General features: G+C 45.6%; 1 protein-coding gene across 2 annotated transcripts in view; it reads right to left on the bottom strand.

The window, feature by feature from the left end:
• The window catches only part of RAB37 (RAB37, member RAS oncogene family), a 57,974-nt gene extending 39,003 nt beyond the window's left edge, over nucleotides 1-18,971 (bottom strand). The window contains exon 1 of one of the 2 annotated variants that reach the window (XM_032323018.1): nucleotides 18,621-18,971. In XM_032323018.1, the coding sequence (XP_032178909.1) occupies nucleotides 18,621-18,692 (72 nt within the window). In that variant the 5' untranslated portion in view covers nucleotides 18,693-18,971. The remainder of the gene's footprint in view (nucleotides 1-18,620) is intronic. The other variant, XM_032323020.1, reaches the window with a different exon arrangement.
• Between the last annotated feature and the right edge of the window lie 2,063 nt (nucleotides 18,972-21,034).

Here is a 21,034-nt window from a genome sequence, read left to right as displayed (position 1 = left end):
CCTAGCATGAGCTGTTCTCTGCTCCTGCTCCCAATCCCTGAAAAATGATTCCCTAGAACCCCAAGCGCTCTGCCATCCTGGGGAAATTTGCAGAGCCTAGGCAAACTTAATATTATCGTGCTGGTCATTTAAGCTGGTGGGGTCAGTGAGACTGTTTTGATCCAGAGCAAGAAGTGGCTTTAGAAGGGTCTTTAAGTGAAAAAGCTCAAAGCAGAGCAAGACTAGAGTGAGTTGAAGTATACGAATAATAAAAAGCCTTGGGGGGGGGGGCGCCTGGGTGGCTCAGTGGGTTAAGCCTCTACCTTCGGCTCAGGTCATGATCTCAGGGTCCTGGGATCAAGCCCCACATGGGGCTCTCTGCTCAGCAGGGAGCCTGCTTCCCCCCCTCCCCTGCCTGCCTCAATGCCTACTTGTGATCTCTATCTCTGTGTCAAATAAATAAATAAAATCTTAAAAAAAAGAAAGAAAGAAAGCAAGCCTTGGGCCAGTGTATCGTGTGCCGTTTTAGCTATCGTGCATAAAGTAGTTTATTGTTGAGTTTTTAAGCAGCCAGCAACAAACAGAACCTGTAAGTACATGGTTATTCTGGATAGTGAGGAACTTATCTTTTCTGGCAATCTGTCACAGACACTAGTGAAAATTAGTGCCTTGACAGTTCTGATGTAAATCTAAAAAAACAGGGAAGACTAGAATTTAGCTCATTTTGGTTTGGTTGGAAGAGTCTGGTTGATTCTGCCTTTATCTCAATGGTGGATATGGGCTGGAGATGGAAGGTTCTGGCAGCCTAGCTGAACTGAGGAAAGGTGAATCCACTTAGAAAGAAAGATCCACTCTGATCACTTTTGGTTGCCTTGTTCAAGCTTCCAAAAGATGTCTGCTGGATATATCACTGGAGATAATGTCTTTATCCAAAATGCCAGCCACCTGGGTGAGTGGCTGTCTGAAAAGGGACCTTTTCATGTCCTGAGAGGTGGGGTTGTTGCTCATGATGTTTGTGAAGGCTGTCCGGCCCGTTCTACACTCGGCAGCTGGACTGAGCAGACTTCTGACTGGTGGTCCTCATGGGAAGCGTTTGGGTTCTTTGGGTCTGGGTCATGTCTGTAGGGATCCACCCTGCATCCAGCCCAGTTTGTTCAAGCTTGAGCTGAAATTTAGAGAGTGCTGGGGAGGAAGTAGTCAGGGCCAGGGGAAGGGAGGCAAACGCACACAAGCAAGCTGTTCGAAAGGAAACTGTTTCATAATGTTTATAGATTGGTATCTTGGTGTGGTCTCGGTCATATCCGGCCACTCAGTAAAGATTTTGCTAAGGCAGGTTGTGAGTACCAGACTAGCACCTTTACTGTAAGAATGAGGAAGTTCAGATATGGTTCCTCTGGTCTGAGTGAGAGTGGCAAGGGCGATTTTGCTGTACGGTTTCTAGGAAAGCACATTCTGTTCAGACAAGTTCCAAGATATTTTACGATTCAGCTCTGACTGAATGCCCAATTATTTATAGCCTGTCTAAAGTTGCTGGGGTTTCCCTCCTTTGTTTTTTAAATTATTAATATTTAAAGATCTCATTTATGAAAATTGTAGGGTTGGGCAGTCTCCTTTCAACATAGTATTGGCTTCCAGAAGAAGGAGACGTCTCTCCCCCCACCCCCCGCCTCCCAAAAATTTCATTTATTTATTTGACTGAGAGAGAAGGAGCAAGACAGCACAAGCAGGGGTAGCGGCAGGCAGAGGGAGAAGCGGGCTCTCTGCTGAGCTGAGAGCCCAGTTGGGGGGCAGAACCTGCGATCGTGACCTAAACCCAAAGGCAGACCCTTAACTGACTGAGCTACCCAGGTGCCCCAAAGATGGAGCCTTCTTGAGAATTAGTGGAGGGAGAGAAATACACCGATCCAGTAATCTCAAAATACATGATTAAGATAAATGTTGCACTGAAGTGAGACTGATAACCTATCTTCCCTTGACACCTTGGAAATAGAGTTCATAGCCACTTAACCTTGAGAAGGCCAGACTGCTGGACTCAGTTGATATCCTGGACCAATATTTTTTTAGATTGGGAGGGATTGCTATTGGGGTCAGCCTTTTCTTTTACCAAGTAGGTGTATTCTTTTCCGATGTAAATGGAACTGAGAATTGGTCAGATCATTGAAAAACCTGCTGAAATGGGAACACTGTAAAAGAGGTATGTTCTTTCTTTAAGTGACTTCATTCTACTCAAAAATATCTAAATGTGTAGTAATTTGCTAGTGGTCAGATGTAGACCTAAGTCTTTTCTTTGCTTACGGGTCTGCTGAAGGAAGAGCTCATCACTGTTGCACAAACCGCCCACGTGGTATTGTCTTGTTCCAATTTCTCTGACATGGAGCAAGACACTCTGGACACTTGTGAAGCGATCGGATTGCAAAACCTTGCTTCATTTTTATGTTTTTCCTCCTGATATTTTACAGTTCTCTCACTCATTCCTAACTTGGTTAGCATTTTTTTGGACAACTTTTTTAATGACGTGCTTTTATTGAGTGTTTCCAAAGCATTCAATCTAGTTTTTGTAGAAATGACTGTTTTTTTTTGTTTGTGTGTTTGTTTACCCTCTTATGACATTGGTCAATATCCTTTTTGTTGCACTTAAAAAAAAAGATTTTGTTTATTTATTTGACAGAGAGATCACAGTAGGCAGAGAGGCAGGCAGAGAGAGAGGGGAAGCAGGCTCCCCGCTGAGCAGGGAGCCCAATGCGGGGCTCGATCCCAGGACCTGGAGACCGTGACCCAAGCCGAAGGCAGAGGCTTAACCCTCTGAGCCACCCAGGCGTTCCTTTGTTTGCACTTTTTTTAAAAAAAAGATTTTATTTATTTATTTGAGAGAGAGACAGTGAGAGAGAGCATGAGCAAGGAGAAGGTCAGAGAGAGAAGCAGACTCCCCGTGGAGCTGATGTGGGACTCGATCCCGGGACTCCAGGATCATGACCTGAGCCAAAGGCAGTCGTCCAACCAACTGAGCCAACCAGGTGTCCTGTTTGCACCTTTAATTGATTACTTTATATATGGATTAATTGACATAATTCTTATTAGTGTGTATGATTGACCAAAAGATTGAAGAGGGTTGGCTAATCCGGCATATTGTTTAAGAGAGGGTTTGGTTAAGAACGTTTCTATTAAACTATCTATTATGACCCTAATTTCATAAAAGAAAGGACATTTGAGTATGCCCAAGCCAGCATAGTGGGCAGGTTTCCTAAGAAAGGACAGTTGATGGCTTTCTGCCGGTATGGCTTAGGATGTCTGTGTAATCTCCTACAAATTGATTGATACTTTGTCCAGGGCTGGTACTCACATGTGGACCAAGGACTGGCAGCCACTGATTTCATTTACGCTGTTCTCTGGACATGGATTCTCTCTGTTACATCCCAGCTATCGTGGCCTAGGGTCCCTCAAAGTCCTCTAGTAATCAAATGCATCTGGACGCTGACTAAGGTTGTGGTTCATGAGGGACCCGTGACCCTACATCAGTTGGGAAAAGGGCCTCTTCAATCAGATTTCCCCCTGCCCAGCACAAGCCCTTCCCCCAACTAGTCCATTGTGACCACAAACTCACATGGCCCTGTCTTGAGGGTGTGCAGCTCTTGCATCAAGAAAGAGTGAAGGACTCAGTTTTGCTGAAGGAATCCCTGAGGACAGGTTCAGAATTAAAGAAGGGGCGAGACTTTGCTCCTAAGGTCACAGATGCAGAAGAGACATTCTAGATCTTTGTGTGGTAGAACATCCACTCAGCAGAGAGCAGGTGTCTACTACAGTTACCAGCATAAAAATTCCATCCTGGGGAGTTTCTGAAGCCTCCCACATCCTTTCCCATCACCTTCCTGTATTCTGGGTTTCAGACACAGATGTCCCCAATCCTGTCCTTTTTTTAGCTGATTCTTTTTTTTAAAGATTTTATTTATTTATTTGACAGACAGAGATCACAAGTTGGCAGAGAGGCAGGCAGAGAGAGAGGAGGAAACAGACTCCCCGCTGAGCAGAGAGCCCCATGAGGGGCTCGATCCCAGGACTCTGGGATCGTGACCTGGGCAGAAGGCAGAAGCTTTAACCCACTGAGCCACCCAGGCCCCCACTTTTAGCTTATTCTTTCAAGTTATAAAATATTTGATGAGTCTATATAATGTGTAGATATGTTATAAAACATAATGAAACAAACACCCATGTACCTGTCACTCTACTGAAGAAATGGAGTTTTATCAGTGCTACCAAGCTACACAGCTCATTATTTGCCCTTTTTTTTTCCTCCCAAGGAGGAATATGCTTGTATAAGGTGGCTTGGGGGTCCCTCACAACCCTGGACCCACTTTCCTTGCTTCATGTTAATTAGCAAGGTCATCAAGTGAGCTGGTTTGCATCATGGGGCATTCTGTACCAAACTGACAAGTCTATGCAGCTCTTCTTATTTTAATATTATTTTTCCTCCCTTAATTCATTCTCAGCCTCATTCTCAACCAATGCCCAGTTGTGACTTTGTGTTATTTCAGGATCTGGCAATTGGTTTGCCATTTGAAAAGCAGTCACACAGAGTCTCCTTCTGGCATTCCCCCACAGAGCGCTGCCCTCTGCCAAGGATGGTGAGAGTTTCTTCGACAAAGAAGGAAAAGATCACCGCCTCTGGTCTCAGACTCAGCCTGGTGCCAGCCCTCTGGTCATTGGAAGGAGTTGCAAAGTTCAGACAATGACCTCATTTCAAAATTTCACACTGCCTCTGCAAGATTAATAATAAGCCAGAAAAGCAGAAGGACTGAATCCCAGAGACCCTGTGACCTTCCCCAGAAACTTTTGGCAAGTAAAAGTAGGAGCTGTGGAGAGGTAAAGTATTTTCTCTTAAAACACAGTGAGACATGAGAACAGAAGAGAGAGGAAGTGGAGGTAAAATGAAGGCGAATCTTCCCCAGGGTTGTGCTGGTGTCAGTTAAATCTAGGCTTTCTTTCCTGGGGTTGCTATCCTGAAGTTGGGTTTCATGGAGGCAAATCCCCAGGAAGTAATGTTGCTAGGCTCCTTTGCCCTTGAGACCCAATTACTGGTGACTCACTGCAGTAAGCTCCTTTCCAATGGCATCTGGGCGGCTCTGGAGGCGAGTCTTGAACCTGCATTGCGAATGAATGTCCTTCACCGGCACTGACTCTGCTCCAGTGTGTGTCCTGGGCCAGGCTGACATTGTCACCAGGGCTGCACTAGAACTGTGGGAAGTCAGCATCAGAAGGGGCAGCTTCCAGGTCAAGCCTTGCTTTCCCTGAGAACCCCGGGGGTCCAGGGAGGGTGATGTCAGCATGCTAATTCAGAAGAGTTCAGCACCTGGGGTCAGACACCCTAGGGTGGGCTTCTGTGTTTTATTTTCTTGCTGAGTGGCCTTGTCTCTTGGGGTCCATTGACTCCTTTGCATAATGGAGTTTCACCAAAGTGCCACACCCTCTGGCCTGTGATTTCAAAACAACCACGGTAACCTTCTGGTTCCCGATTTGTAATAGCTTGGGTACGCACCCACATCTCTCCAGCAGATCCCATCTAGTTCTGAGAGGTCCCTTGGAATTACCACTCACATGCCTCATAGAAGGCTCCTTTAAGGCATTTTTTTTTTTTAAAGCAAAATGCTAGCATTTAGTAAATACAGGTAGTGGATACAGGGACATTTCTTTTTTTGTTACGGTATTATCTGTACCTTTTGATAAGCTTCAACATTTCAGATTTACTGTTTATTTTCATGTGTTCACACAATGAGATACCATGCAATTATTAAAAATAATGAGGGTGTTGGGGAACTTGGGTGGCTCAGTGGGTTAAGCCTCTGCTTTCGGCTCAGGTCATGATCCCAGGGTCCTGGGATCGAGCCCCGCATGGGGCTCTCTGCTCAGCGGGGAGCCTGCTTCCTCCTCTCTCTCTGCCTGCCTCTCTGCCTACTTGTGATCTCTGTCTGTCAAATAAATAAATAAAATCTTTAAAAAAATAATGAGGGTGAAATATGGATGACAAAATGCCTATGAGGTGGGTATAAATATATACAGCCCACCCTGAACAATGGTCGGGGGGTTAGGAGTGTTGACCCCTGCACAATTGAAAACCCACATATAACTTTTGACTCCCCCAAAACTTAACTACTTAGTCTATTATTGACTGGAAGCCTTATTGACAGCGTAGCCAATTAACACATATTTTACATGTTATATGTAATCCATTCTGTATTCTTCCAATAAAGTAAGGAAGAGAAAAGAAAATGTGTTAGGAATATCACAGGGAAGAGAAATACCGTACTGTACTGTATGGTATTTACTGAAAAAAAAAAAATCTGCATACAAGTGGATCTGTGCAGTTCAAACCCATACTGTTCAAAGGTCAGAGGTATGTATATTTTTAGAGAGCAACTCCATTTTTATTTAAGATATGGGTTTTGAAACAGTGGCGTCACAGGTAATTTTTCTGTTTTGCATTTCCCAAATTTGTAATTAGGTATTAATAATAATGGTTCCTGGGGTGCCTGGGTGGCTCAGTGGGTTAAAGGCTCTTCCTTCGGCTCAGGTCATGATCTCAGGGTCCTGGGATCAGGCCCCACATCGGGCTCTCTGATCGGTGGGGTGACTGCTCCCCCCGACCCCGCCTGCCTCTCTGCCTACTTGTGATCTCTCTCTCTCCCTCTGTCAAATAAAGAAATAAAATCTTAAAAAATAATAATGGCTCCTATGATTAACTAATAACCAACAAAAGCTGACTGACCAGCACAGTTCTCAAGTCACAAAGACAAGTCTCATTAACTTCTTCCCCAGCCCTATACTGCAGGCACGTACCCATGAGGTTGAGGTCTCACCTGTCCACCTTTGGGTGTTCTGATCTGCCTTCCACAGCATGCTTCCTGCTGCCCATGACCCTTGCAGATTGCTCTTGTGCTGGGCACAACCATTTCCGGCCAGGGAACATCACTGGTGACACAGTGACAGCATTGGGGGGAGGGGAGATACGGATCACTCCTTTGCCATTCTGCCCAGAACATGAGATAATCTTTCTCTGGCTCCTCATGGCTCATATGAAACCTGGCTTGGGGTGAGATCAAAAGAAGGGAATGTGCCCAAGAGAATAGCTCAGAACTACTGTCCAGACCTAGGTTTGAATCCCACAAGGGTTCTTTTTCCTTTTTTAAGTAGGCTCCATGCCCAGCATGGAAACCAACTCAAGGCTCGAACTCATGGCCCTGAGATGGAGATCTGAGATGAAATCAAGAGTTGGACCCCGGGGCGCCTGGGTGGCTTAGTGGGTTAAAGCCTCTGCCTTCGGCTCAGGTCGTGATCCCAGGGTCCTGGGATCGAGCCCCGCATCGGGCTCTCTGCTCCGCAGGGAGCCTGCTTCATCCTCTCTCTCTGTCTGCCTCTCTTCCTAGTTTCTCTCTGTCAAATAAATAAAATTTAAAAAAAATTATAAAAAAAAAGAGTTGGACCCCTAACCCAATGAGCCACCCAGGTGCCCAGATCCTCTAAGGATGCTTATTTGACAGCAGCAACAGTTACACAGTTTGGGGTCTTACACCAGATAAAAACATGGGACTCCTTGTCCAAAAATATTGAGAAGATCCCAAGACAGTGACAATATGGTGTTGAAACAATCATAGGGCACTTCCAAAGGTGGAGACCAAAGGTGACTGTCCAACCACGAAGCTGGACTTACTTGGGTTATCACTGCCTTCATGTTGCCGTAGAATGCTCATGCCTTACCCCCACTGGAAAAATTCAGGTGTCTTCACACCAACTGAACTTGGTCCCAAAACCAGGGGAAGAGCTTCTTCTCGTTCCAACCTGTGTCCTCATCCAGTGCCCCCACATTGACCTCCTTCCTGGGTGGCTGAAAGTTGGGTCATCTGTTTCCTCTATAGGAAAGTCTACTCCCACCCAGAGGGTGAGGCCTGGCTCCACAGCCCCAATAAGCTTTATAGGGTGACATCAGCTCATTACCTAAGTCTGGCTATTAATTATCTAAGTTTGGGTATCCAGTCTTAAGTGACACCATGTATGGGACACAACTAGCCCAGTGGGAGAGTGACAAGTTCAGTTCTTTTTCAGTCACTTTTTCAGTCACTTCAAATTTAAAAATACTGAAAAAAGGGGAAAAAACCCCAACAACGGAGGGGACACCTGGGTGGCTCGGTTCAGTGACCCACTCTTGATCTCAGCCCAGGTCTTGGTCCACACCGGGAGGAGAGCCTATTTAAAATATATCTATATCTATATCTATCTATATCTATATCTATATATTTATATCAGGACCCAGCTTCCCCTGGGATTACCATGGGGTCCTCTTGTTTTTGCATGACTAGCTTACAGCTAACACACCCTCATTTTCTTTGGAAAACACTCCCTTCCACTTGTGGCTGAAGGGCTTGGGTGGGACCGACTTCTCCTCCAGGGGTGGGCACATGACTCATTTCAGTCCAATAAGCATTAGATCTAGGACTTTAGTGGAAACTACCAGCCCTGGGGCTGTGACCTGGGGCGGCTGGCAGTCATGTGACTCCTTCAGGAGAGGCCTTCCTGTGTATAACACTGAGTTAAAGGGAGGAATGTTGAGAGACAGAGAGAGACAGATGTCATTGTTTGAATCCCTGGATCCAACAGAACAGCATCCCCAGGCTTCTCAGTTACAGGAGCCAATGAATTTTCTTTCTTGGTTTAGATGGTTTGACTTGGGTTTTGTCACTGACAACCAAAAGGGTCCTGACCATGAGAGTTCCCCTTTTATAAGCAACAGTGATGTCTGGGCTGCTTGCGCTGTGCTGTGGAAATCAGAGGAGCCTGCGTATATGCAAGTGTCTGCAAACTGTAAAGCGCTGTTTGAATGGAATGACCAAGGAAGTACAGTTGGCGAGGACCACAGCCAGGAGAGAAGCCTAGTCTTTTCAACACCCAAGTCCCTTCTCTTCTTTAGCTAATGAGCTGCCTCTTGCTCTAAGCAAATCAATGAGCGGGGAGAGGGTGAACAGGGCAGGGGTTGGACAGGACAGGGGATAGACAAGGCAGGGTGGACAAGTCAGGGGATGGACAGAGCAGGGGTGGACAGGGTAGGTAGTGGACAGAGCAGGGGGTGAGCCAGACAGGTGGTGGTCAGGGTCTACTCTGTGTGGTCCTCTCATGTGTTTGTGGTCCTGCACTATGATGTCTGGAGGAGACCTGGCTTTTCGGGCGTGGAGGAGTGAGGGTTCTTGAGGGCATGACTGCAGAGCTCACCTATCCCCTTGCCTTTGTCTTTCCCAAGAGTCTCTTCCTTGGTCAACCGGTCATCTGCAGGGATCAGAACCCTGGGATTTTTGGGTTTGGACATTCATCATTTCAGACCTTTGAAGATGTTCAGGGAGGTGGTGCCAGTTTTGCTTCTACTTATCCAAATCTGCCAAGTCTGGGTCATCAGTCTTTATTTCTTTATTTCAGGCACTTCTCAGTAGTCCACTGGAGAGTTCCTCCTTGTCTTGGACACAGACTTAAAGGAATTCCTACCTTGGGGGCCCAGAGTCATTCTGACCTTCAGCGCTGGGACCCTCTCCTGGAGCTGTGGATTTTACAGCCCTTCAGATCAGTCCCTGAGTCAGCACTCAGAACTTGGTAGCCCTGAGGGAGCTGCAAACAGTTGACCTGGTTCCCAAGGGCCCACTTACCACTTCCTATGACCTTTAAGTCGTCTTTCTAGACACTGAAGTTCATGTGTCATTTAGGCCTAAAGTCAGATGTGGCCTGAGTCATCTACATGCCAGCCCAGGGACCTACCCAGCCTGTCACATTCAGTTCCTTTGGGCAGGGAATGGGCCCTGTTCCAGGCCCTCAGAAGCACATGGTGCCCAGCAGAAGTTGGCTGAATTCATTCTCAAGATTCTCAACAGCAACATCCAGTTTCAAGGAGGGCATGTGTTATGGGGTGGTGGTGGGATGTGAGAAAATGGCCCTAACCACCTTTTTCTTCTCTCATGGTTCTCTCCCTTGAAATCCAAATCCCTAAGGCCCTGACAAGGGCATTGAGAGAAATGGAGACAGAGATACAAGATGACAAATGTCGGTGCATCTGATCGAGGCTCCCGAAGAGGGAGCTTCCCCACCTCCTCTCCCCCAACCAGGTCAAGTCCTGGGCATTCTCAGTCTCAAAGGCAACTGTCTCCCAAAGGGGTGCAGGGAGTGAAATCTGGAGAGAACCACATATTCCCTTGAACTGACACTAAGGTTAAGTACAGCTGGGGAGGCAGGAGTCAGGGTAGAGAGGCCCCGAGGTAGAAGGGGCGGCTATAGGAGTTGCACATCCAAGCTGGGCTTATAATGTAGCCAAACATCACACCACATCAGCCCGGTTTCATCAGACAAATGAATCCTCCACGTCTCTCTTTTTCTGGATTTCGTGCTTAGCAAACAATCCCCTGATTATAATGTGGTTTGGCATCTAGAGCAATGCATCAGTCTTGCGAGTTTGATTAACACAAGCGTGCCTGGAGAGATAGATCTACTCTTGTGTGAGTGAACAAAACCAGGCGGCAGTCCTACAGAGCTGGGGGCTACACACCGGGCTGCTGTCGACACCCTACATGTGATGCTGTGACCCCCCCCACCCCCACCCCACCATGGCCATGTGACCCCCTTGGCAAAGCTCTTGGCCTTCTCCTGACCCTGCCCCGTCGGATCTCCAGCTGCCTGGGGTTGGAGTCTGGGCTCTGTCACTTATGAGCTGGGTGACCTCAGGCAAGTTTCTTAATGTTTCTGTGGCTTGTTTACTCATCTTTTTTCTTTTTTATAAGATTTTATTTATTTATTAGAGAGAGAGAGAGAAAAACTCAAGCAGACTCTGCATTGAGCACAGAGCCCGATGCAGGGTTGGATCTCACGACCCTGAGATCATGACCTGAGCTGAAATAAAGAGTCGGACACTTAACTGACTCAGCCACCCAGGCGACCCCTTGTTGACTTTACATCTTTAAAATGAGATTAAAATAGGGTTGTTGTAGGATTGGATGTGGTAAAGGGCTCAGAACAGTGCCTGGCACTTAACTGCTTTTAGGCGTTTGCTGCTATTATTTAAATTCCCACAATACCTACTTGCTGTCACCTTGAGCAAGTAACTTAATTTTTTTTTCTATCTGGACTCTATTCCCTATTTATAATATGAAATTGATAATAACATCTCCTGGAAAAAGCATGTGGTAATTGTTAAGTGTCATAGCATATATTAAAGTGTTCTGTAAACTGTAAAATCCTCCACTGATGAACCATGTGTTAATTTTTATCATTTATCACTAACAATTATTAGTCTCATGGGTCCCTCTAGATTATAGCACAGAGATGATTTTATACATCTCGGTTCACAACCTAATAAAACCTGAGAAGGGGGCCAGGGAAGAATCTGGGTGCAGACTGCCCCCCACAGAGGAAGCAGCATCCTGAAGGGCTGAAAGGGGCTCTGCCTCCTTTGGGCTGAGTCTCTACCAGCAACACCATTCCTTTCCAAGGTTAAGAGCTTCTGGGTCAGAAGTTGGGAAGGGCCGGAAGAAGCTGGTCTACGGGTTCCTGACGGTCCCCCAGACTGGGCAGATGTGCTTTTTAGAAAGCAGGATTTCTGGGAGGGGTGTGGATGCAAAATTCAAATGAGAGAGGGAGGAGGAGGCAGAGGAAGAGAAAGGTTTGCTTTGCCTTTAAAAGGCGCTTAACAACAAAAGATAAGGAGGGATATAGACCAAGAACGCATCATCATCACTGGCTGTTTATAGCTTGTGAGAGGAGGGTGGGGGTGTGTGTGTGTGTGTGTGTCAGCCAAGGGCAGAGGACGAGTGCTTCAAGACACCTACATGTATGCCATTCCAGGGGCGCCTGAGTGGCTCAATTGGTTAAGCACCCAACTCTCAGTTTCAGCTCAGGACATGATCTCAGGGTGGTGGGATTAAGCCCCGTATCAGGCTCCGCACTCAGCACAGAATCTGCTTGAGATTCTCCTGCTCCCTCTGCTTCTCCCTTGCTCGCGCTCTCTCTCTCTCTCTCTCTCTCAAATAAATAAATAAATCTTAAAAAAAGTAGGCCATTTGCAGAAGCACAAAGTATTAAATAACAGCTTCATGTGGATGGGTCAAAACCGTCTGCTAATAAGCAGAAACACAAGTAAGAAAGGAGGGAGCAGAGTTTGGCATCAAGTTCAGTGCAACAGCCAGCATCTGCTAGGGGATTCTTTTTTTTAGAACTTTTTTTTTTTTTTAAAGATTTTATTTATTTATTTATTTGACAGAGCATAAGCAGGCAGAGAGGCAGGCAGAGAGAGAGGAGGAAGCAGGCTCCCAGCGGAGCAGAGAGCCTGATGCGGAGCTCAGTCCTAGGACCCTGAGATCATGACCTGAGCTAAAGGCAGAGGCTTAACCCACTGAGCCACCCAGGTGCCCCTGCTAGGGGATTCTCCAGCTCTGCCGGTTTTAACAATTATAGGACCTTGCTGCCTTGAGGATCTGGGTGAGGTCTGGGGAGGTTTTGACTGGTAGGGCCAGTGAGGGGTTAACATTTCCAAAACTGTTGTTTGCTGCTGGCTTGGAGCTCTCTCACTTGGCCTCAGAAGACCTCCCCTGGTTGGTGGGTGGGAGGACGGTCCAGGGCTGCTCCCAGCTGGGGAAGTGGATTGCCTGAGAGCTCTGTGAGTTGGCAAAGGAGCTGTGAGCTCCATTCCCACTTGCCATCTCCAGGGACTGCTTCTCTTGCCTGGGAAGGGGAGGCTGGAAACAAGGAGCATCCTGGGATAGGTTTAGAGCCACTTCAGATTTCCCATTTAACAGTTCCCCAGCCTGGGGCTTGCCACTGTCTGCTTACTTCCAGTAAAGCTGGGTTTCCTGCCATTGAAACGAAGGAAGTCAAAGCCACTCCCCAGAACAGCTTATAGGAGGAAACACTAGTGGGACCAACACTAGTGAGTCTCGGACATTTTCTCCCCAAAGACCCAGGAACCCCAAGTTAGAGCGACGAATGCTTGGGGTGGAAAGCCTGAAGAATCTGTGAAACGGATTTTGGGATGTCGCACCGAGTCACCTTCATTTCCTGCTGAGGTTACCCAAGAGAACCAACCAGCACCACTCCCCAAGCCAGCTGCCTGCCCTGGGATCTGGGCAGGACGCACAGATCAGTCAAAAGAGTCCCAGACGGCCTGAGATCCTCGGTGACGTAACACACACTTCATTTATTTATCTGAAAGCCTCCAGAGCAAGCAAGAAAGGAAAACAAGCAAATGGAAACATTTGACAGTGGGCAGCTAGTGTTTCCTCGTTTTTTTTCGCTTGTTCCTGAGCTGAGGTTGGAAATCTGGCAGTCCTGGAGATCATGCTCTCACTCTGGTTTTACATATTTTTCTTTCTTTCTTTCTTTTTTTTAAAGATTATATTTATTTATTTAAGAGAGGGAGAGAGAAGGAGAGAGCGCAAGGATGGGGAGAGACAGACCGAGAGGGAGAAGCAGACTCCCCACTGAGCTGGGCGCCCGGTGTGGGGGTTGACCCTAGGACCTGACGATGAAGACCTGAGCCAAAGGCAGATACTTAACCATCTGAGCCACCCAGGTGCCCCATATGTTTTCTTCAAAAACAAAAAACAAAAAACAAAACCCCACAACTGGTTTATTGAGGTATGATGAATTCACTTGAAGGTAAAATCTCTTCACCTATGGAGTACAGGTTTTCCTGTGGAATTAGATTCTTTTACCACACATTTGTGTTCCATGAACATTGTTTAATTGAAAAAAAAAAAAGTTCCCAAGGGATAAAGAATGGTAGAGGGAGACAGAGTAGTGGGTATGGCCTTTGCAAGGATGGCTCTATCCTTGGTAAAGTTTTCTGTCAGGGAAGTAAAATACTGCTGAATCCAGAGCTTTCTCCAGGATCAGTGGGCAATGGCCCAGTGGGAGAGCAAGGTTGGCGGGTGTGTGGAACTCTGGCTCTCTTAGCTATTAACTCTTAATCAGAGGCCATTTCAAATTGAGGTTAGAAGTAACCCTTTCTTCCTGGGTTATCCCTCTGTATCTTCCTGTATCTTTCTGAGGGCACATGTGGGAGTCTACACAGTATTATAGCAACTTATGTGCATGTCTTATAGCTACAAGCTTACTGAAAGTGGGAACAGTTTGTGTGTGTGTGTGTGTGTGTGTGTGTTCTCTATAATACCCAGCACAATTTCTTACGCTTTGAGCATGCTCAATACATGTTTGCTGAATAAACAGGTAAGATGTGTGTACCACTTAAAGGTACAGAAATCACAGGATGACCAGTAGACAGAGGAGGTGAAGAAGCAGTGCAAGTTAAGAGGGGGTACTAGAGATGATCTCTAGCCTTCCTTACTTGGCTAGAAGAGGTGTTAGAGTAGAGTCAGAGGGAATGGAAATCCCTTGTAGTACAGACCTTGATAATTCAATTTTTTTCAACAAGGACCAAGCCCTGAATGAATGGATGGACAGGCCACATTTTTTTGCCCCCTGGTCAGTGGTCTTTCTGAGATGCTACAGAGGAGAGTGACTTTGGTTTAGTAATTATTTGTCCCTATTGGAACAACAGTGGCATGTGGGTGTGCATCAGAGTGCTGGTGGTGAATTAGGAAGTAAGCTCTTGTACTGAAGTCTCTGTGTCCTGATTCACTAGCATCTGGGGCAAAATTCTGTGCCTCATTTTTCCTAGAGTTTATGGTCTGGTCCTGGCACCGCAAGAATTCAGTCTGTGGGCTGTTCCTGAACTTCCAGGTCACACCATTGCCCTTGATGGCTCTCAAGACTATACTGGTAGCAAGAGAGGTCTATGAGTTCTCTCAGCAAAAGAGCAGCAAGGTTGTTCACATGTTTTAAATTATTTAGTTGCATCAAATATTCAGATTTGTGAGAACAACAGCAGCTCTATTTAAAAACTCCAAGCATGTGATGGATGAACTCAATGTTTCCAAGCAGTTCCCAGCTTCCAGCCCACACTCCAGGGATATGCTAAGAGTTACTCAGGCTCATCTGGGTCACCCTCTAACTCTTGGGACTAGCTAAAGTGCCAATGCCATCCAATCCTGAGGATATTTGTCATACGTTTTTCATATAAGTGAATTTTAATGAGAGGTGTTATTGGGTCCCATGCTTCACCTCCCAGAGAAAGGAATATTCTACTGAGGATATCAGAGTTGGGATATTCACATGGAATTCTTGATGGTGGGTGTGTGAGCTTAATCCCATGGGATTTGCCCGTGAAGAATGGATGCGTGTAAGCATGTGTGTCTGTGTATAGAGCTGCTGCGCTTCTCACAAAAATTCATTATTTTAGGTGACACTCAATGTGACACCTATTGAAGTTGCCCCGAAGATGGAGATATGTGCCCTAATAACAACCACCATTTATTAAATGCTTTCTATATATCAGACAAACATATATTTACATCTACATGTTTACATTATATTATCTAACATCTTCCCTCAAAAGACAATAAGCCAGATAATATTATTCTTATTTTATAGATAAGAAAATAAGGCTCATAGATGTCATTCAAAGTTATATCAGGTTCTGTCTGATTCCCAGCCTGGGGTTTCTAACCACCATAGAGCATTAGCTCACCACAGAGCTAAGTTTCATCCTTAGCAAGTTCTTAAAACTAGTCTACATAAAACTCTGGTAGCCCCACCAAAATATTAAATGGTACTCCCTCCTCTATAAACGTAACCTCTGGGAACCAGCAGGGGTAGTGTGTGGAAAGGAGTATGTGGGGGTTTCCTGGGAAGCTGGCAATATTCTCTCTCTTTATTTTGGTAGTGGTTGCACAGAGGTCCTTACTTTGTGATAATAATAAGGGTATGCACATATGATTTGGGGTTTTCTTGTGTTTGTTATACTTCAGTAAAATCTTGATCTAAAAGATCATTCTTTCTAGCAGTGAATGTTGGAGGGGAGTCCTACTTCTCATGGCCAATATGTTCAAGTGAATCAACAATAATTTCTTGGATTCTATTATATAGCAAACTTAAAAATAATACAAATACATTGACACTCTACCCTTTTACATATAAGTTCTTAGATGGATCACATTAAAAAGTCATTCACATTTACGCTGAAAATAAATTAAAAAAATTAAAGAAAAAGTCATTCACAATAATAAAATAATATTAAAAGGAGATGATCAACATTACATGAAAAAGAAAATTTTCTATACACATGTTCCTCTGTTGGGCACCCCAGAAGGTTTTAGTCCAGCTTCTGCTCTCAAGATGTTCACAACCACACTGAAGAAACCCGGCATTCACTAGCAGTAAGGAGACACTTGTCTTCAATATATCGGAAGTTGTTGAAAGCAGGCTCTTTCTCAATTTGGTGATAAATAAACTCAAAGGAAGTGAAGGTTTTGTGGGCTACATCCTGTATTTCATATGTGGGTCACTGAGGTAGGAAAGACCACCCTTATCAATAATTTGAAAACTTTGACCTGCAAATCTTTAGGTGCCAAAACGAATATCTACATCTTTAAAAGATAGCTTAAACTTGTAGAAACCCAGATATCTAATTACCAGGATGCTTTTGTAACTGATTTGTAATTATATTCCTTTGCTTATATGCACTTTCTACTGGGTCTAGATTCACAACCTCAAAGAACACAGATATTATTCTAGTTCACTTCAAACTGCAACCATTTTAAAACTTCCTGGCTGGAGCAATTGTTATGAATTTCTCTCTTTTTTTTATACCTAGGGGATTTAGGGACCTGGAGGGAGAAGTCACATAGACTATTCAAATTTACAAACGCACTTCTCTTAGTACTTGATTTTCCTTCATTTGTGTCAGAATTAGCCAGTGTGACACAAGCCCATGCATTTGAAATTTTATTGTGCATATTTATGTTCTAGGGATCATTTTATTTTTATTTTACTTTATTTTTATTCCTTAAAGATTTTATTTATTTATTTGACACAGAGAGAGAGATCACAAGTAGGCAGAGCAGCAGGCAGAGAGAGAGGGGGAAGCAGGCTCCCTGCAGAGCAGAGAGCCCGATGCGGGGCTCGATCCCAGGACCCTGAGATCATGACCTGAGCTAAAGGCAGAGGCTTAACCCACTGAGCCATCCAGGTGCCCCTAGGGATCGTTTTAAAATACAAATTCGGATTCAGTAGGTCCGGGGTGGGGCCTTAGATTTCACATTTTTAAATAAAGATTTATTTACTTGTTTTAAAGACACACACAGAGAGAGAGTGTGTGTGTGAGTAGGAGGAGCAGAGGAAGAAATTCTCAGGCAGACTCCGTGCTCAGTGCAGAGCCCAATGCAGGGCTCCATTTCATGACCTTGACATTATGACCTGAACTGAAACTGAAAGTTGGTTACTTAAGTGACTGTGACACCCAGGTGCCCTCACATTTTTACCAAGCTCTCAGGTAATGTCAGTGTTGCTGGCCTGTGGACCACCCTTGTAGAGAGAAAAAAGGTATTAGACTTGGAGTCAGAATTACAGGCTTTTAGTACCAGCTCTGCCATTTACTACCTTGTTTTCTTAGACAAGTCACTTCCCCTTTCTGGACTTTCAGTTCCTCAAATATAAACTGTGTAATAGGGGGAGAGGGTGAATCGGGTTACTTAAGAGCTTGCATTCATGGAATTGTTATTATTTAAAATTTATTTATTTATTTAAGTAATCTCTATGCCCAACAAGGGGCTCAAACTCAGGACCCTGAGATCAAGAGTCACATGCTTTTCTGAAGGAACCAGCCAGGTGCCCCGCATTCATGGAATTTTTAGAGTGATAGTTTGATTTAAATAATCTCCAAGTATAGGACCATGTACAACTTTTCATGGGACTAACAGATAAATTGGTATTAGCACAGCAGGATATTTAAGGGCTCAATGACCAGGGCAACGCAAGGGATGGGGAGCAATCCACGATTTCTTATGGGAGTACAAGGCTCTGATTCTTTTGAAGTGATGGATTTTGGGTTAAAAGAATTGTCTAGACAGAGGTTGCTACTTTTCCCCAACAAGCACTTCAAGAGGAAACCTACATTATTGAGACTTGAGTTGCATAAGAAATTTGAAAGAGGGAAGCAAGAGATGAGTTAGAGCTTTGAAATAAGCAAACACTTTTGGTAGGCTCTGAGCGAGTCGAGGCTGGAGGGCAGCTTTCCGGAACCAGAAGGCAGTCTAATTTTATAATAACAGTTTGTTTCTGCTGTAGATCATTTTGATGTCTAATTTCACCCCAGAATTCAGGTCTCTGACCACAACGGCCAAACCTGACAGGGCTGGAGCTTGGGAGGCACGGTTGGGGTGAGAGGGCAAACAGCCTCCCAGAAGGGTCACGGACGGCCAGGGTGCTCAGGCGACACAGGAGTGCAGATGGATGAGAGGCAGGAGGAAGCGAGTGAGAACAGGATACAGGTGATTTAAAAGAATTGAACGGAGCTCCCGATAATCGGAGCTTCTGGCGTCGGCCCCTCCCCCAGTGTTTACGCATATGTGTTTTGAGCCGTAAAGAGGATCAAACAGAAAGCGTTCCAGGCTCACAGATACCGGCTAGTTTCTCTTTAAGTCCCAAAGCCAAGTCGGGGGAGCGGAGAGAACTGTTGACGGCGCCCTCTCCCAGCGTTGGGATGGGGGCAGGGGACTGCAGGAGATTCTTACCTTATGCAGGACGTGCTCATTGAAGTCGCGGCTAGGTCCCCATTGATAGGAGTCCAGTCTCTGCTGGTCCATGCCCGGCGTGGAGTCCACTGCTTCTCGCCTTCCCAGCGTTCTGCGTCAGCGCTCCCAGAAGCTCGGTCCAGGGTCGGCTGGGTGCGGCAGGCTCGGGTCTAGCCCCGCGGGCCGGGCCGCATCCGGGTTCAGCACTGGACAGCTCCCGCGGCGGTGGCTGCGCGGTACCTAGGACGTGGTCGCGGGTGGGGATGGGCGGACAGGCGGCCCCTCCCCTCCGCAACCATGGCGTTTCAGCACCAGCAACAGCGATAGTGTCCCTCTCCGCCTGGGACCCGCGTTCTAAGATCCTGTCCGCTCAAAATGCCTGTCTTGTGACTCCAAGGTGCTGGCAGAGACGCAAGATTTCAGTCTCACCGGTGGTGGGTGCGTTTCTGGTTCAGCTACCGGACTTCGGAGGCTCAGCGTCCGACTGCGTTTCCAGGGCATTGCGGTCCCGGGAGCTCACTCTCCCTGATTCTCAATGAAAGAGCATCCCCGTCATACCGCACCGCTCAACTCTCCTCCCGCGTCTGCAGGGCCGAAGTCCTGCGGCGCTGGTGCAGATTCTCTTTTGGTCCCTGGACAGCTCCCTCCAGTATGTATGAGGTTCATAGATGATGGGGCTTGCAAGTCCTTGAAGTCCTGAATTACTTTGCAACATTCTGCTTAACCGCATCTTCCCAGGGAGAGGGGCTATCCAGGGTGCGCGTGACCCACAAAAGTAGGGAACAATTGGCTCAGGAGAGGCAGAATGGCGGTTTGATTAGGAGTACAGGCTCAGAGTTCAAATGTGAGCTCTGAAAATTATTAGTTGTGTAGCCTGGGGCAAGTTACTTAACCTTCCCTAAGTGTCCACAGAACAGACATAATAATTGTACCTACGCACTGGTGTCGTTCTGAGGATTTACAAGTTAATTCATGTAAATAGCATGGAAGGATGTCTGGCATGAATTAAGAACACAAAGAATGTTTGCTGTTATGCGCTCTGGGCGGGGAGATGGGAAGATTTGGCTACTTCCTCTAAGCACTAGGGGAGTTCTTCTGCTGGGACTCCTCCTCCCCCATTTGCAGTTACACCACTATCTAGAATAGGAGACCATGGGAATGGGAGCTGAGATTTTGGCCTTGGGGGTTATCCTCATATGATGACCCTGGTGTTCAGCAGGCAGCTATATCACTAGGTACAAGTCCTATTACCACTGGCCATTGATCAATATGGAGGGGAAGGGCCAGGCCTAAGGTTAAAAGGGTGTAGTTTACTTCTGGATTTTAGTTCCGTTTTGGCTAGTGGCCTTAGCTATATCACTTACGTCTTTGGGATTATGTTTTCTTATTTGTAAAATAGGTAGAGGAATGTGTGCCTATCTCACTCAGTTTTTATGAAGAGTAAATGAGAAAATGTACATAAAATGTCTTTTCTTTTAAACCATAAATTGAAACAAAATAAAATTTCATTTATAAAGTGTTATTACCACTGGAATCACTATACTATTGATAGTAAATAGTGATTACATGAACAAAGCCAGTAACCAGTGTGTTTGTGTGTATGAGATTTTCACTAGGCCTACAATTGGGGTTCTTAACCTGAGGTGAATAGATGGACTTTAGGGAATTGTGAACCCATGAAAACATTATGAAAAGTTTCCCTTATGAGCATTTTTCTGGGGAGAAGTCCTATAGATTTCATTATGTTCCCAGAGTTAACTATTCTAAAGAACTTAAGGACTAATAGCTTGGAGAAAGTCTTATCATAACTTTCTCCTGGGCTTCCTCATCATCCATGACTGTTGTGGATAAGAAGGTTCCAGAAGCTAATGGTTGCTTTGTCCCAAGCCTCATGTTCCTGGGAAGGGTAAGGGTATGGCTGTGAGCTCTGAGGATTCAGAAACATGATTTCATCTGTTGGCTTAAGGGCTAGGAAGAGCACATACAATAGAGGATCCAAAATGATATGGAGTCAATGACAGAAGACTTCCCTGAGAAATGATACTTAAGCTGAGATCTGAAGAAAGAGTGGGCATCAGTCAGGGGAAGGGAGTGGTGGTGTGACTCTAAAAAAAGTGATCAGCATGTACAAAAATGTTATGGTATCAAGGAGCTGAAAAAAGACCAACCTGACTGGAGTCCAGAGAGGGAGGGGTGAGGGTTGGTGGGAGAAGAGTCTAGAGAGGTTGGTAAGGACCGGATCATGTGGGCTGTGTGAAGGGTTTTGGATTCTATTCTAAGAGTCATGAGGAGTCACTGAAGAACTTTAAGTAGGGGAGTTTGGGGTTTAAAGATACTGTTCTTGTTGCTGTGTGGGCTAAGAGCCAAGAATAAATGTGCTCATTTTTTTCTTATTGATTTACACAGCTCTTTAT

This window comes from Mustela erminea, chromosome 18 (genome assembly GCF_009829155.1).
Source record: "Mustela erminea isolate mMusErm1 chromosome 18, mMusErm1.Pri, whole genome shotgun sequence".
Taxonomy (NCBI): domain Eukaryota; kingdom Metazoa; phylum Chordata; class Mammalia; order Carnivora; family Mustelidae; genus Mustela; species Mustela erminea.
Note: the sequence above shows the minus strand (reverse complement) of the source record. Positions and strands in the feature narration are given on the sequence as shown.